Source organism: Morone saxatilis, unplaced genomic scaffold (assembly GCF_004916995.1).
Source record: "Morone saxatilis isolate NCDOM2014 unplaced genomic scaffold, NCSU_SB_2.0 Contig8, whole genome shotgun sequence".
Taxonomy (NCBI): domain Eukaryota; kingdom Metazoa; phylum Chordata; class Actinopteri; family Moronidae; genus Morone; species Morone saxatilis.
Window position 1 is genome coordinate 10926169 of NW_023340257.1, and position 17190 is coordinate 10943358.

The 17190-nt window shown below is 41.4% G+C and overlaps 3 protein-coding genes across 3 annotated transcripts in view; 1 reads left to right on the top strand and 2 right to left on the bottom strand.

Annotated features, from left to right (window-relative positions):
- The window catches only part of agfg1a (ArfGAP with FG repeats 1a), a 19378-nt gene extending 11431 nt beyond the window's left edge, over positions 1-7947 (top strand). Inside the window, 11 exon segments of the mRNA XM_035680053.1 lie at positions 788-859; positions 2721-2778; positions 2780-2807; positions 2809-2849; positions 2851-2927; positions 3554-3746; positions 3914-3993; positions 4751-4867; positions 6336-6488; positions 6655-6749; positions 7019-7947. Of these exon segments, the coding sequence (XP_035535946.1) occupies positions 788-859; positions 2721-2778; positions 2780-2807; positions 2809-2849; positions 2851-2927; positions 3554-3746; positions 3914-3993; positions 4751-4867; positions 6336-6488; positions 6655-6749; positions 7019-7078 (974 nt within the window). The 3' untranslated portion in view covers positions 7079-7947.
- A 56-nt stretch (positions 7948-8003) lies between these two features.
- slc19a3a (solute carrier family 19 member 3a) lies at positions 8004-10507 on the bottom strand. The gene is made up of 7 exons (XM_035680438.1): positions 10317-10507; positions 9767-10002; positions 9134-9680; positions 8959-9037; positions 8527-8719; positions 8272-8413; positions 8004-8153 (listed from the first exon to the last, which is right to left on the bottom strand). Exons 1-7 carry the CDS (start codon positions 10461-10463, stop codon positions 8004-8006), a joined length of 1494 nt encoding a protein of 497 aa, XP_035536331.1. The 5' UTR covers positions 10464-10507.
- Positions 10508-10977: 470 nt separating this feature from the next.
- On the bottom strand, positions 10978-16921 carry slc19a3b (solute carrier family 19 member 3b). The gene is made up of 8 exons (XM_035680288.1): positions 16772-16921; positions 16423-16602; positions 15978-16143; positions 15519-15816; positions 15128-15279; positions 12006-12198; positions 11403-11544; positions 10978-11136 (listed from the first exon to the last, which is right to left on the bottom strand). Exons 1-8 carry the CDS (start codon positions 16919-16921, stop codon positions 10990-10992), a joined length of 1428 nt encoding a protein of 475 aa, XP_035536181.1. The 3' UTR covers positions 10978-10989.
- Between the last annotated feature and the right edge of the window lie 269 nt (positions 16922-17190).

The window sequence follows — 17190 nt, forward strand, 5'->3', positions numbered from 1 at the left end:
ATGTGCTTTAGGCCAAAAACTCAGAGGACACGGCGCAGGAAGTGCTGTGCACACTAGTGCAGATACACCTGAAGCATTCACTCCGTGCCCCACTTGTAGCATATCTATTTATTTTGACCTACTTTAAAGGCTTTATTCTACAAAGATGACTGCTACATTAGGTTAGCAGTCATAAGGTTCTCCAGATATGTGAGAAATCAGCAACAAACCCATTTTTAAAGAGCAAATGATGGTTGCACACCAGAGTAGTATATACTTGCTATACTTCAGATTTAAAAATTCCTGCAGTTCTACATAACCTTCAGCATACATGTTATGTAAATCTTCCAAGAGTATTTGTTCAGCAGTAGCTGTTTACCTGAGCACTTTGCCTTTTCTCTCATACACAAATACACAATTAAGCCTCCATCCCCTAGTCTCAGGAACATGTTGTGTGCTACAGTGCCCTCTGCTGGAGGTGCACATTGACTACTATCTTAGTATGGAGCTGCACAGGGATCTCTTTAGTATGCCTATTGCTTAATGGATAAAGCTCCCCTCTCTTTCGTGGCTTTGTAAGATAATCCCTTTCTCACAAAGACTGAGTGACTGTGCTATCTGGCCTAAGCTGTCCATTCTGTCTCATGTGTTTTTCATCCTTTGCTTCAGCTGCAGTTGATTTACTTTAACCTCACACTTTTTCATTTTGAACTCTGGTTTAGTTGACATCTTTTGTTTTCTTTCTCCACCCTGTATTCCATTGCTCATTGCCCCATTTCTCCCTCCCTCTTTGATTTTTGGCTGCCAGCGTTCACTGTGCTCTCATCCAGCCGCAGTATGGGTGAGTTTGCCACTGCTCTGCCTCTCCAGGGTGCACACAGTAAGTCTCTCTCTGGGCTTGCCCTCTTAACAGCTTTCACCCTTTCCACCGTCTCTAATGTGTAGTCACTCTGATCCTCCTCTCTCTGGATGTAATGTGTGTCTCTTAGCCTGTAGTTCTTTCTGTGTCTGTAACTCAGAATTGGTTGAAAACAGGGATGATAAGCTCTGATTGTTGCTGTCATCATTCAGAAACACTGTGGAGAATAGACCAAATGAAGGAACATGAGACCAATGCAAAATGAAAAAGGAATAGAAAGAGAACCAGATAGTTACTACACTGTTTTTAACATATCCATTCCCTTTCATTTTAGATAAATAGTTAGAACCACAAGAACAATGTGCCCTTGAGGTCTATTCCATCAGTTATTTAAAAGTAACTGATCATTTTTTTATGTTATTTAAGAAATGATATAAGAAAGAGCATGATGCCCAATTATTTCTGTGAGTTACTCCAGAAAAGGACATGGGCATCTTTGCTCTTTCAGGCTTTTGAGTTTATTTTAAAAACAATCATCAGGAACAGGTTAAGGCGTGAGGAAACAACAACCAATAATTATCACACGTGCCTGGTATTCTCAAGGCTCTCAATTTCATGTGAACAACTTCAGCTTCTACACTACTGTTCAGACAAGGTTTACATCTGCTAATGTCAAATTCTTCCTTAAGTTCATATTAGTATTTTCTTGTAGGATCTCGCAGACTTCTGTTTTTTACCATTTACCATTAGCAGAAATAAACCTTCTGTGAATAGTGTTTTGACAGTTTGCGAGATTGTACCTGTCCTTTTGCCCTTAACAGATCTTATACAGCTTTTTCTCTTAGCTTAAGGTATACAATACAATACTCCGTGGCATGCAATTAAACCACTGGTTTTAGCTTTAACTGGTGTGGTGGTTTCAGTGTCATTAATGAAAATTGCCTTCCTTCCCCTTCAGGATCACAGAGACTATGCTGTGTCCAAGTTTGCTCATTATCCAAAATCTTTTTGTTGTGCTGTGTTAAGCATGAAATATTGTGATGTATCACACCTTTTTACTGCATTCAAAACAAATCAGTTGTCCCTAACTGAGTTCTTAGTATGCTAGAGAAACTCACTGAAAGTGATCACAATATCTGCACTGAAAAAACAAAAGTTGAATTTTCATCTGGTAGCTTTAGGCTTTATACAGAGGGTAAGTGCCTGAATTGGCATGGTTGTCACACATAAACATCAAGTGTGAAACAAATGACACACATAAGTATTTACAATGGTAAATACCATTTTGCGCAAAATGGGTGGGTGTACCCTTCCCTGTTCTGTTGTTGGGTTTTTTGCTCTAAAAAAGCAATGACTAATGTATAATAGTTGTTTGTTTCCTTAGTAACAATCTTAGATCTGGTTGAAAGTGACGTTCTACTCATTAGAGACCTTAGTAATGCCTACAGGGTGATTGGCAGACTAAAGATATTTTCCGTTGAGCTGTCGAGTTGTTTTCCCTGTCACTGTTAATACATTTTGGGTTGGTTTTCTCTGTAACTCCCTTGATCCACAGTACGGTGCTGAACTCAGATGTAACCGAGGCACTCAACAAAGGTGCTGTTCTGCACACTATGTGCCACAAATAAATGCTAATTTTATGCGTTCCTTAGGTTCATAGGCTAATGGGCAGCCAGCGTAGTGCAGTGTTGCAGAGGACAGGTTTAAGAAGTGTTGCTATCTGTCCTGTAGATAATGAAGGTATCCCACCCCCAGCCTGACTCCACCCCAAGTTTATCCTCCATGCAGCTTCTTATCTCCCTCTCCACCCTGTTAATTCTGTTACTCCAAAACAACAATGGAGGTCCCCCTTATGACTTTTTAATCTCTCTCTTTCATGCAGGTAGCGCCCCCGGGGGACTAGCAAATGCCAATTTTGCAAATTTTGACAACTTCCCCAAGTGCTGACTTTGGATCCTTCAGTTCCTCCGTCCCAGATTAACTCCACAGGAGCTGGCAGAGATGCTGTACAGTACTAGCGCCCATGCCGATAGATACGCAGCCCTGGCTGACCTGGATAACGTGTTTAGCTCTGCCAAAACAGAGCAAGGTAAAACTCTCCTGCCTAGCCTGTTTCATAGATCTGAATCTTAGGGACAGAGGTTGACTGGGGAAAAAAAAAAAACATGATGTTGAGTCTTCTTCCCAGTGCAGGGACAGGCATAGTCTTTCACAAAACAGGAGTGATTTACATTTTCTAGCAAAACTCTATTTCTCTGTCATTTGTATCTGTTTTTTGGCTTAGCTGAGGCTTGGCTAATGAGATGGCCTTTCCATTTTCTTTTCCCAAATCCCTGACCTCAGTTCTACTGAACCAGCCTGTATAAAGAGGACAGATGCACATGGTGGAAATACCTCCTTGCTTTAAAGAATGCTTTATGTATGTTTCATTGGAGAGTTTTAATGTCACATGGTCAGAATTCTGGCACTAAATCATCTGCGAATTGTACTGGGTTGGTACTAGTTTATTTTGTTGGTATTACAAACTGTATTTCTGTGCTAGAAAATGCAAATTTCCTAATGATTAAACCTTTATTTCCTATCATTTTTAATAGGTTGAATATGGCAGCTATCTCCGGACCTTTTTGTTTTTGCCTTTGAAATTAGAATTTTTAGTGAATTAGTTGAGTCAAGGTGGATTGAACCCTGCTTTGCTGTCATGTGCTTCTATTGCAGGAGGTGGTATTCCTGGAGGGGTGAGCTCAGCCGCCGCAGCAGCAGCAGCAGCAGGAGTGAGTGGTTTGCCTCAGAAGCAGCCAGCAATGCCAGCAGGGGGCGACCGCTATGCTGCTTTAGCTGAGCTTGATACTGTCTTCAGCTCCTCAGCCCCTGCCACCAGTGTTTACAACACCATCAGCACCTCACAAGGGTGAGACACTAAACACACCTGCTATAGCGGATTCTAAATCTACAACCAAATAGAGTGTAAAGCTACATCACCTACAAACATACAGGAACCACACTCCTATTACACAGAATTGTTCAGTGATCTCAGTTCCTCTATTCAGCTTATGTGTTGACTTTGTTTAACTGCAGGGGGTTGTTTGGCCCAGAGACTGTGGTGTCAACATCACAAGCACAGCAGGCCCTGCCAGGCATGGCTCAGGGTTTTGGAGGTGAGTGAACCTTTGTGTTCTGATGATTTATGCTAATTGTGTTCCCAAATTAAATTCAGTCATGATTTAGGAACTCTAAAGTAGTGTTAGAAACAAGGCAGAGCCCCACGGTGAGATACAGTGTACTATAGGTAATTAAAGTGATTTGAGTTTTGCAGTTGACAACTTTTGTAACCTTGTGGGATCTTGAGGACTTTCCTGGTTGAGATGTCAATAAGCAGGTTGCAGCTCATCAATCTTTCACAATGTTTGAGTATTAGTTTGACACTAATCGCTGCCTATTGAGCTTGACTGACCCGGCTAAGCCTACTAGCATGCTACAGCTGATAGAAAACAACTGGTGCACTGCCAAAACTTTCCAGGTAAAGCCCACACTCTTCTGTTTCGCGAGTGCAAACAGCAGACATAAATAGGTTATTTTGACAGTAATTGTTTGGGTCTCAGTGCGTACTGAACTGTACATCCTGTACCGAATGGCTTTGGCACATATACACCCCTAGTGTATGTGCTATAAAATTACAGCAGTTGTTTGTTTGTTTGTTTCTTGGAAACTTTATCATCTTACTGCTTAGGACACTACACGTATCTTAATTTATTAGCTGGAATTTAGCCTTAATCAGTTTGGTTGCAGGACACTTGATATTAAAAGGGTCATAAACAGTACACTGACAGTGGAGTTTTGTTTTTAAAATGTTAAGGCCGTGAACTTTATTGTTTTGTTACTCATGTTTAGTGACTTGATACCTCTCTCCAACAGCTCAGTCAACTAATCCGTTTGTGGCTGCTGGAGTCGCTCCAGCAGCAGCTCCCACCAACCCGTTCCAGAGCAATGGCAGAGTAGCAAATATGGCAGCAGCAGCAGCAGCAGCAGCAGGTGTGTTTATGTGTTTAAATGTGTGTGTGTGTGTCTGTGAATGTGTTGCAGATATAGCACACCCAGTCAACTTGCTCAGTTAGTTCAATAGTTCAGAATCAAATCTTTATAATAAAATGCAGGTGTGTTATTGTACAGTAAATGTAACATTTGTTAGATTCCCTAATCAGGGAACACACCCAACCAGGGAAGTAGAAGATGAGAAAATAACTTAATTAAGGTTCAGTTTTGAGAAATTGAGATTCAGTTGTCTGTTTGATTGCTCTTGCCATGCTGGACAGACTTGATGAGGGTTCTTCATGGGCAGGGTTATCCTCCTGCCTTTGGTAGGTTACATGTGCTCTCTGCTTCCCTTTTGCTCTGCTGTGCCTTGCTCTGGCAGTGCCTTCTTGCCCCTTCAGTAAATCTATCAGGAAAATGTTGTAGAGGTAAAAACAAAATGTCCGCATTCATATGGAGAGAGTGATCAGAGTCATGTAATTTCATTATGATTTAAAAATGTCAATGATTGTTGAATTTATCTAAATAATGAGTATTATTTTCATCCTGAAGAAGAGCAGTGCCCTAGCGCCCTCTATTGGGCTCCTGTAATTTTACTAAAAATGGCTCCCTCAACATTTTCCTTTTACCAGTTGGCAAGAAGCCCTAACTCTCTTCAGCCTGTTTTAACACATTTAATTCTTAAGAATAAGTATGCATTGTAAGAAGAATCATCTTGTCATTCATTATAAAATGCTTCATTCAATAAACAAACCCATTAAGTCACTGCAAACTGTTATCCTTGTTGGATTTGTTTATATATTCAATTAGATACAACTCCAGTCATTGACTTTGTTTAATGAGAATTGGATGTAGGATTTCTGCCAGATACAGGATTTCTCAATTGCTAGTTGACTGCTTTACTTACTGCAATTCAATTCCACCTGTTGCACTGTGGGAAAGTCATGTTCCTGTGTGGTCATCGAAGGCCAGACACTGGTGTGACACTCGCTGCAAGTGTTGAATCCTCATGTCTGACTCTTGTTCTGACAACAACTAAGGCTCGTCCGGAGGCAACCTTAATCTAAATTTGCATACATGCTCTGAGACTCCAAGAGAAAAGTTTTGGGCATTGGGAGTCACACTATGGATTAGAGAAACAGTGACTGATATATTTCTATTTTCTTTTTTTGTCTTCTTGTTGACTGTTCTGTAATGTCTAGTGGTTCATATTCTCACTCATTTAAGTTTACTACTTATATATTGCTTTCTAACAAACTGCTGATATTAATAACATCTAAGTATTTGCCTTCAGTTATGTTTTTTTTCCTGCTGCTGTGTGCCATCTCCTGTGTAACGTCACATTTTATAGCCGTGTGTGTGTGCTATAAAGTTCGTAAATAAAATGAAGCAATAGCTTATTTTGTCATATCCCTGAAGATGTCTTGTACGGGTTTCTTTAACCACTCACTGTCCTGCTGTGTTGCAGCGTCTTTCGGCACAGGCTCCATGAGTATGCCGGCTGGATTTGGGAATGCTGCAGCCTACAACCTTCCCACCAGCTTTAGTGGAACCTTCCAGCAACCTTTTCCTGGCCAGGCCCCCTTCCCTCAACCTCCTGCGTATCCCCAGCAACCCAACGGTGTGTGTCTGTGTGTAGATTATGTGTATTTAGACATATCTGCATTAATAACTATGCTTAAAGTCTGTGGCCGGGCTCAAAAAAGTCCTTCTTGATTGGTTGTTGCTATAATTAATTTGTTGGATGGGTATTCCACATCTCCTAAATGACAGTGTGCGTCTTTCAGGTGGAGGATTTCCAGCCTTTGGCCAGGCCAAGCCTGTTGTGACTCCTTTCGGGCAGGCAATAGCTGGACCTATGGTCTCTAGCAACCCTTTCCTGGTTAGTACGAGGGCTATATGGCATTATTTCCTGTAAAAGAAATTAGTTTTACACAAAGGATTGTTGTTAATACAGATTCGGCAGTCACCTAATTCCTCATTTTTAATTCCATTGAATAGACCGTTGATTACATTGCCACTATTGTTTCAGTTCTAATTAAAAAAAGACACAAGTGGTTGGATTTAAGCTAAACATTGTCATGTTATGTTAATGGTTAGTAACAAGTACTTTTTCTGTTTGTGTGTTTGTGTGTCGCTTATTTCTTCCAGGGTGCGGGTCCATCTGCACAATATCCAGCAGCAGGCTCTTCAACAAATCCCTTCTTATAGCGATCCATCCAATCAGCTCCACTACAGGGTCAACAACTGGCGCGCTTGCACCTATTGCACTGTTTTGTTTCACAAGTAGCTTTAAAAACACAATGTTTGTAAGGATTTGTATTTTCTATCGCAGTTTGTCACAGATGGAACAATATGACAGACAGTCATGCTGACTTTGTCTATGGCTACAAAACCAAGTGATGGTGTGTGTGCAGAGAGAGAGGTTGATCCCCTCTTCTCTATTTAACCTGTGAACTGGCCTCTACTGAACCACAATGTATACTCAAACTGGCTGAAAACTAAGTTATTGCATATAGTGTATCCCATTCATTATGCTGCAATTCTGTACATATTATTTTTCTTTTAGTAAATTAGCTCTTTGTGCATATCAGTATTTGTATGTAACACAAGATTTGTTAAGACAGAACTGTTGCTTGGAAAAGCTAATGGGTACTGCCACTTACTGTATTTGTGAAGAACCAAACTGTTTATTTGTGCAGGATCCTTTTAGGTAAACTGTTCTCACTAAAGAAAAAAAAAAAAAGCCTATTCTGTTGGCAAGAGATGAAAATGAAAGGAGTGACATCAGGGACAGGTGGGGGACTCAATTCTCTGCCATCCCCTGCCCTGCTGACAGAGACCCAGGTCACAGTGCTTCTGAACTACAACCACACCTAGAAGTGGGTAACAGGTATGGCTGTTGAGCTGAAAACCACTTGCATTGGGTATTAGAGAATTTTAAGTTAATATGTAAATATATACAGAATATATATTAAAATGGATTTTAAGTAAGAAGGACTGACCAAACCATTCATTTATATGGATGTATGAAATCTTGTATATATTTGTTTTGTATATATAAAAAAAAAAAGGATTTATATTCATGGTCTTGCAGTCAGTAATTTAAAGCTTTGTTTGCTTTGAAACCTTTTATTCACAATCTGTGTTCATCAGAGTTTGGAGGTTCATTTTCGTCTGGAGAGGTGGACTCTTTGCTGCTTCTCTGTGCTCTCCAAATGGTAAACAGTCCCCGAATTGAAAAAACAACAGCGATGACTGAGAAGTAGCTGGCATATATGGTGAACTGCAAAAAAAAAACAACACAATTTTAAATGCACTTGTAACTGTAATGAGTGGACATATAAACACTTCTGCTACATCTACGGAAGGCCTGATTGATATTTTCTGATCAGATGGCTCACCTGTGGAATGATGCCCAGGCCCAGTCCTCTACTATCAACCACAACAGAAGTGATGATGGTCTGTAAAGCCAATGCTCCAAAGTTGTTTGCTCCAAAGACCAATGCATATCTTTCCATTGACAGGTCAGCTGCAATCTGGTACCTAAAGAGAAGTGTTTTGTTCATCGAAATGTTCTTTTTCCTGCTCTGCCTGCAATAAAATTAGGCCTGAACTAAGTGGTACAAACAACCCGTTTTATCGTATAACACTCTTACATTGCAATCGTTATCAGCAACATGTACAGGCACTTGAAAAGGACGTAACCGGTGTAGCAGACCCAGATGTTTCCGATGAAGGTCATGAGGAAGAGTGATGCTGCCCCGAGTCCAGAGAAACCACCCAGGGCCAGCTCCCCCCACTGTTCCCACCTCACCTCAGTGAAGCCTATACCATAGGCTGTTGCTGCACCTGCAAAACACATGAATTTAGGATTATTGTAGTAGAGGTGACAATTGAATACGCATTAGGGAAAATGGGTTTGAGATCTATCAAAAGCTTTTAAGTCATTTGCCTTTCATAATCAAATGTAGACCTTGAATTTGGTATAATAGCGTTCCATACAGTGGCCACAACAATGAGACACTATAGGTTATATTTAGTTTTTCCCTTCATTGGTCTGTATCCTGCACTGGGAACTTGCCACCTACCCAACAGGTTGGACGCTGCCTCCACGCCTCCATTGTAGATGCTGAAGTTCTGAGAAGGCTGCACATGCTCCCACAGCACCTGCAGGATATATTGCAGTGACCATCAAAAGTGATCCTGTCATAGATATGCACAAAGTATCTTCGCTTCTTTTTTTATGTTGCCTCCCCAACTGACCTGCACATAGTTGACAGTCTGGTTATAGCCGCAGGTGGCCATCGCCCACCACACTGACCAGTAAAGCAGCTGTCTGGAAGCATAGCACTGCCGGAAGTCCCTCCATACCTGGAGGAGGACTTTGCTGCAGGTATCTGCACCAACCGACTCCTCAAGGTCCTCAGCCTTATGCTCTTTTTCATCCGGACCATCTTTTGCTTGCACCTCCTCATCTCTTACTTCTTCCAGGGATACATTTGACCCGCTTGTGTGCTCTGCTGCATACCCAGTCCCACCTACACTACTATGCCTCTTTGTTCCCTCTGTTGCTGTTTTTTGTCTAGTATGCCTGCGGTGAAAGAACATGCTCTGCTGTGGCATTGGCAGGAGGCAGGAAGTGAGGAGAGCGATGGCGGTGAGAACTAGAGTGAACACCAAGATGTTGTTGTAGGACATGAGGTTGAAGCTGACGAAAAGCTGGCCCAGTACAGAGCCCACTGTGTAGCCCAGGAGCTGGATACTGCGGCAGTAAGAGGTGGCCTTCCTGTACCTTTTCAGGTCTACCACACTGTAATAAACAACACAACCAAAATGTCATATCTGTCCAAACAATGCAAAATGCAAAACCCTGCCCTGTGAGCTGCAGTACAGGACCTGTAGATGTAGGAGAAATAGGCCACCTCGCTGGCTGTCACCACCCCGTAGAAGAACTGCATGGCCTGCATGGCTGGTACACTTTCCATCCAGAGGAGCATTGCTGTCGTGATGAAGAGGCTGACGCACTGGAACACCACCACAGGCTTGTAACGCAGCCAGTCAGTCAGCAGGAACACCGGCACCAGCACACACAGGTAGGAATACGTCCACACCGGGAAGATTTGATTGCTTACCTGATGAGTTAACGCCAATAAATGGTTTCATTGAAGATGGGAACTGTATTGCTTCATAGCAATAAATCAAATGACCAAAGGATCACCATGATTGGATTTTTATCACTCAAATAATAAAGACTGCATTTAAATCTTTAGTATGATTCATAAACGTGGTTATTTTGTACAAAATTAACATGTAAATGTAGTTTCTGCAAGTACAAAAATGTCAACGGAAGTCAAACAGAAACTGTATGTAGGCTACATGATTGCTCTTTTGATTGATCTATATATCATATTTGTCTGATTCATGATTTGCTTAAGTTATTTCATACCTGTTCTGTTGTCAGATTCTTGTCCGGTCCTGTCAAGTATGGGATGATGAAAGGCTCCAGGGGTTTAACTGTGCTGAAGAATCCATAAATGCACAGGAGAGTTGTTGGATACCTCCAGTCTGCCTTCCACCTCTTCACTGCCTCCATCTTCTGCTCTTCTTCTACTGGTTTACTGTGTGTGTGTGTGTGTGTGTGTGTGTGTGTGTGTGTACCTTCCTTGGCATGCTAGTTTTTATGTCTTGCTTCCTTGTGAGAAAAACACCTGAAGTTGCCTAAGTGTTTGAGCTTGGTTCGTCAATCAACAACCCGGTCAAAGAGCAGCACAACCTTGGTGACCGTCCAGCTCAGATACACAACCATTAAACAGCCAAGCAGACAAATCTTAGAACTTACTTACCTATCAGTAATCAAGTAATAATTTCAGCTTTATTATACTGTTTGGCTTCCTCTGTAGATAATTGTAGAGATAACACGTTGTAGAGGTAATATAGAAAACACCCATGGGGTCAGACTGCAACTAAAGGCCATTTTTGTATCTATGGCACCATTTTGGAGGCAATATGAGACTCAGTTTAGACTCAATAGAAAACAGTAATGCAGTAGGATACACAATTGTTTTATTCCCCATAAACACATGGAACAGTTTAAGAATATAACAGTTTGTTGACCTTTGTCAGAAACGTTCAGTAGAAATCACCTCCACACTTGCCTCCTTGGTTTGGGTGTGTTCAGGGTTGTGTTGATTTACACAGGCGGTGTAAGTCCCTCGAATCAGAAACAGCACAGAAATGACGGCGTAGTAGCTGCCGTAGATGATGAACTGCAGAGAAAGCCTTCTGTCATCCTCAACATTATTATTTTAATCATGCAATGGATCAGTCTTCATCAGACATGGCTTCATGCAACAGTGAAGAACACCCACAAGGTGTCGCTCTGTCCTCCCTTTTTAGTGTCATCATTATCAGCCGGAAAGCTTATGCTGCAAACTGCACATTGTTGATTCACCCAGAGATTGTCAGCATTAAACACCTGCATTCTGCCAGTAAAATAAAAACAGTTAGAACTGAACACTGTGTACATACATACCTGTGTCACAATGTCCAGTCCCAGTGTAGCTTCATCCACAACTATGAGTGTAATGAGGGTCTGCAGTGAAAGGGCTACAAAAGTGTTGATCCCGAATGTCAAAGCGTAGCACTCCATGGAGAGGTTGGATGCGATCTGAAATCTACAGCGACAAAGTGCTTATAATTTCTGAGAAAACTATGCTGTATGTTTAGACTGTCATAAATATTTCCAAGCAATGCACAATAGAAAACTAAAACAATTAGTCGACCGGTTGAGTTTGACAGAAAATTAATCAACTATTTTGATCACCAGTTCATAGTTTGGATCACTTTTGAAGTCAAAATGCCAAACATGCTAGTACCAGATTCTTCAATTAGTATTTTTTTGCTTTGTTTTGTATATTATTGTGAATTAAATAACTAAAGGTTTGGGAATTTTGGTTGCAAAAATTGAGCAATTAAAAAAACAGCCTTCTTTGACTGTAAAGCTTGTTTTACAGATAAAACCATACTGCAGGACCTTTCTAATAATTCCTATGGAGTTTTATCAGGGTTAAGGTTAGATGTTCTTCGTTACACACAGAATAAAAGTTAGTTTGAAGGAATTCCACTGTGAGCTTACGCTGTGATGGTGATGAGAAGCATGTAGCAGGACTTAAATACAACATAACCAGCATAGCAGGCCCAGATACTGCTGGTGAGTGCCATCAGAAACACAGCACCTGTGGCCACAGCTGAGAACAACCCTAATGCCAGCTCTCCCCACACGGCCCAGTTCACCTTGACGTGGCCCACGGAGAAGGCCGCTGCAGCACCTGACCCATGAAAGAGAAAGATGAACGTGATTAATCTGTCATTCCAGCAGACAACACCTCCACTGTGCCTGTGCATTCTTGTGATTCATTCATTAAACCTACAACAACATGTCTTTCCTTGAATGAAGGTATAAAGGGTGATGTGGCCTCTACACAAAACCTTATGCGCACACATGCCTTTGCTAGTCTCCATGGAACTAGCCTATTATGATGAATCACTTCCTCCCAGCTCTTGGATTCAACTATCAGCAATATTTAGAGAATCCATTACCAGCTAACTCTATCTCCTTGATTGAAGCAATTACTCTTCTTCTTCTTCTTCTTCTCATGCTGAGCCAGGTTGAGGGTAAGCCAACAGGACCATGGTGCTGCTATTCCCTTTCAAAATCAATACATATTTTCCATTTAATCAGGTATCCCATTAAACCGAGAATGGCAAGGTTGTTTTCTTTTAATTGCAAGTTTTTATAGGTCTGTGTGCCATCAGACATGGCAGCCTTTAATAAAACTTACATTTTATTTTGGTCTATATAAACTTCTGCCCTCTCCCGTGTTAATTTAACTCCTGGTTGCTGTTCTCAGTGTGGTGAAAACCAGGAGTAATATTTATTTAAAAGATGAAGCAGGCGATATTCTGTATTTTTATTATTGTCAACAAATCCCAGGATGGTGTATGTGGGATCAACAACAAATTTACTACAGCGCCCACATTCATTGTAATGTCAAACATGTCAACCAGTGGAAAAGTTTGCTCATTGATGTGTTTTTTAATTGTTTTTGGACAATAAAGGAGGTCTACATCGCAGAGAAATAAACTATATAAAGCCTTGGCTGCACAGACGATACTCAGTAGGATAAATTATTGATTTTGGTTATTTGATGGGATGAAAAATATAGAATATCTAAATAATCTAAAGGTCCAGTGTGTAACATTACGAGAATCTAATGGCAGAAATGGAATATGATATGCATGCTGTAGGTACAGTGCCTTGCGAAAGTATTCGGCCCCCTTGAACTTTTCAACCTTTTGCCACATTTCAGGCTTCAAACATAAAGATATAAAATTTTTATTTTTTGTGAAGAATCACCAACAAGTGGGACACAATCTGTGAAGTGGAACGGAAAATCGTATTGGGATTGTTTGAAACTTTTGTTAACTAATAAAAAACCTGAAAAGGGTGGGGGCGGTGCAAACAATATTTGCACCCGTTTGCGTTAATACTTTTTAGAGCCACCTTTTGCTGCGATGGTCAAGCTGCCGCAAGTCGCTTGGGTTATGTCTATCAGTTTGTTGCACAGTCGAGAGACTGAAGAATTCTATGCCCATCTTCTTGCAAAAACAGCTCGAGCTCAGTGGAGGTTGGGCGTGGAGAGGTTTTGTGAACAGCAGTTTTCAGCTCTTTCCACAGATTCTCGATTTGGATTTCAACGTCTGGACCTTTGACTTGGCCATTCGTAACACTGGATACGTTTATTTGTGAACCATTCCTTTGTAGATTTTGCTGCTATGTTTTGCGGATCATTGTCTTGTTGGAAGATAAATCTCCGGCCCAGTTTCAAGGTCTTTTGCAGACTTCCAACAGCGTATTTCCATCCAGAGATGGTTCCTGATATTTCTGGCTGCTCCAGTCTTCCCCTTCAATTTTGAACCATCTTCCCTGTCCCTTGCTGAAAAAAGAGGGCCAACCATGATGACTGCCACGCACCATTGTTTGACAGTGTGGGATGTGTTGTTAGAGGTGATGAGCTGGTTGGCTTTTACGCCAAACAATTATCGTTTTCATTGTGGCAAAAAGTTCGATTTTGGTTTCTCTGGACCCAGAGCACCTTCTTCCACGTGTTATGGGTGTTCTCCCCAGGTGGCTTGTGGCGAAAACTTTAGATGAGGACTTTTTCATGGATATCTTTGAGAAATGGTTTTCTTTCTTGCACTGCCTTCCAATAAGAAGGCCAGATTTGTTGCAGTGTACGACTGCATTGTTGTTGCCTACTGGACACAGACTCTCCCACCTCAGCTGTAGTTCTCATGCAGTTCATCCAGAGGATCATGGGCCTCTTGGCTGCATCTCTTGATCAGGTCTTTCCTATGTCCTGAGCTGGAAAAGTTAAGAGGGTACGGGCGTCGTTTGTAGATTTTGCAGTGGTCTGATACTCCTTCCATTCAAAATGATCGCTTGCACCAGTTGCCTCCTTGGGGATGTTTAAAGCTTGGGAATATCCTTTTCTGTATTCAAATCGGCTTTAAACTTCTCCACAAAAAAAAAAAAACCCAGTTATTACGGACCTGCCTGGGTGTGTTCCTGTGTCTTCATGATGCCTCTGCGCTCTTCAACGAACCCTGATACTATCACATGAGAGGTGCATTTATACAGAGTCTTGGATTACACAAAGGTGGGATTCTATTTATCACCATCAGTTCATTTTAGGCAACATTGGATCATTCAGAGATCCTCGCTGAACTTCTGAGTGAGTTTGCTGCCACTGAAAGTAAAGGGCCGAATAATTTTGCACGCACCACTTTTCAGTTTTTTATTTGCCCTAAAAAAAGTTTAAAAATCCAATAGATTTCGTTCACACTTCACAATTGTGTCCCACTTGTTGGTGATTCTTCACAAAAAATAAAAATTTTATATCTTTATGTTTGAAGCCTGAAATGTGTCAAAAGGTTGAAAAGTTCAAGGGGGCCGAATACTTTCGCAAGGCACTGTATGTATGGGTCCTCATCCATGGAGATTGTCATGTTTCTACAGTAGCCCATAACAGACAAACCAAACACTGGCTGTAGATATGGCCTAAATCCTACACCTGACACATGACAATATTAACTCAGACAGAGGTAGCAGAGGTATGATCATACCAGAAACGGGAACCTCTTTCTGAATGGTTTTCTCTCTCACACACACACCTACACACCTACAACCAGTCTTACCCACAAGAGAGCACGCAGCCTCTACACCTCCGTTGTAGACAGACGATGTGGCAGATGGTTCTATATGGTCCCACATTAGCTGGATGTAGTTAAAAATCTGCACGTAGCCAGCTGTGGCCAGAGCCCACCACAGGGACCAATAGATTAAATGCCTGCATGGTGGACATTATTTAAACAGATTATGATCATGATTGTATCAAGAAAGCTCTTCCTACTCTAAAAAAAAGTATATGAATACATTATAGAAAACGCCACATTGAAGATTAATTTCATTTGGTCATTTGCTAAAGTAAAATAAAGCTTTACACAGGACAAAATGTATAAAAGTTGTGTGCTCAGCAGATCTGCACTTAAAGCGTGATGCATATAAAAAATAGGAAAAAGAAAATGCCTGGAAGAATACGACTCCCTGAAGCTTTGCCAAAGTAGATGGCCTGCCGTCGCCACATTTTCCCCGCTGCACCAGCCAGCACTGCCATTATGCTCCATCTTGTCTTTCCCCAAGCCAACTTCATCCATATCCATCACTGGTTCCTTGGTGCCCTCCTGCTGGGACTGCAAGCCCACAGCTGCAGCCTTTTTCCCTTTGAAGAACAGGCTCCTCTGGGGCATGGGCAACCAGAAGGAGACGAGAAAAGACATGCTTACAATCCCCAGAGTAATAGCATTGATGTAGAAGTAGTCCACTCCTGTTGATCACAGTTCATACTTGATCAATGATTGCTCAATAGTTAATTTTGTCATGCATGCAGTAAAAGCAGATTTCCAGACTTATATATAGACAATATAGAGCTCCTGTATTTAGTGTATAGTTTCATTTATTCCGTATTTATAGGCTAGGAAACCCTACCTGCCAGCGAGACGAGTATTTGGCCCAGGCTGGCACCAAATGTATATCCAGCCAGCATGGCACTGCGCAGGTAACCAGTGGCTCTTTGGTAATGCTCAACTGGAATCACACTGTAAATGTAGGATAAGTAAGCCACCTCAGTGGATGTCACTACAGCATAGTTGACCTGTCAACGGGATGGAACAGTTTTAAAGAGATGGCAGGCTATGATGGAGCACCTTATACCAGTAATGTGTAACATAATGCATTCTATCCCAAGTTCCTCTTGAGTAATAATATTAAATAATATATTTTTGGTTATTATTAAACTTACATACAGGACATACGACATCAGGTGCATGTCTGAATTATAAATGCTGCAGCTTTGATTATTTTGAATTGTTACATGAGGAACATTATTACTATTCAACCGTTTTAAACAATTTTTATCAGGATTTCCGTCGACCTGAAGGCAGATCATAGAAGGCAGACCCGGGGCAAAGCAGAGCAGGATGTAGTTGGTGACCAGGAAGAGCCCCTGTACCATAATGAGGGGCTTATGCCTCAGGAAGTCAGTCAGGAGGAAGACAGGAAAAAGGAAGGCCAGGTAGGAATATGTCCAGATAGGGAACAGGTAGTTGGTCACCTGTGAGAAGCAACAAGCACCAGAGAATAAAAATGCTGATCCAGTCTCCTGTCTATGGCATGCATATCTCATTGTCAATTAAAACTGAAGAGTGGTTGGTCTCAGATGTACTCCTAATGAAAGATACAGTACTTGATGTATACAGGCTGTATGTGTCTACCATTCTTACCACTTCTCCAGAGATGTTCTTGTGTGGTCCAATCAGGTACGGTATGAGGAAGGGCTCTGCCATTCTGCAGTTAGCAAAAAAACCATAAAGGCACAGGACGGCGGTGGGATAAGCCCAGACGGAGGACTTCAGGTTGGCCCAACAGAGCATGTTTTTACCTCAGCAGAATCTCAGCAAAAAGTCTGACTACCTGGACTATCCTATAAGGGCAGTGACTGTTCAGCTATCAGAATTCATCATCATTTTTATGGTCTGCATGTGGATTTGTCACAGTTTATGAGTGATAGACTTTGACCTGTTAGGAAACAGAAGGATAGCTAAGTGTTAATGAAATGAAATTTTTTCAGGTTATATAAAACAATTTTAGAGGTTTAAATTAAATGTATTTTTGTTTGGCAGAGGCTTGCAAAATTGAGCCT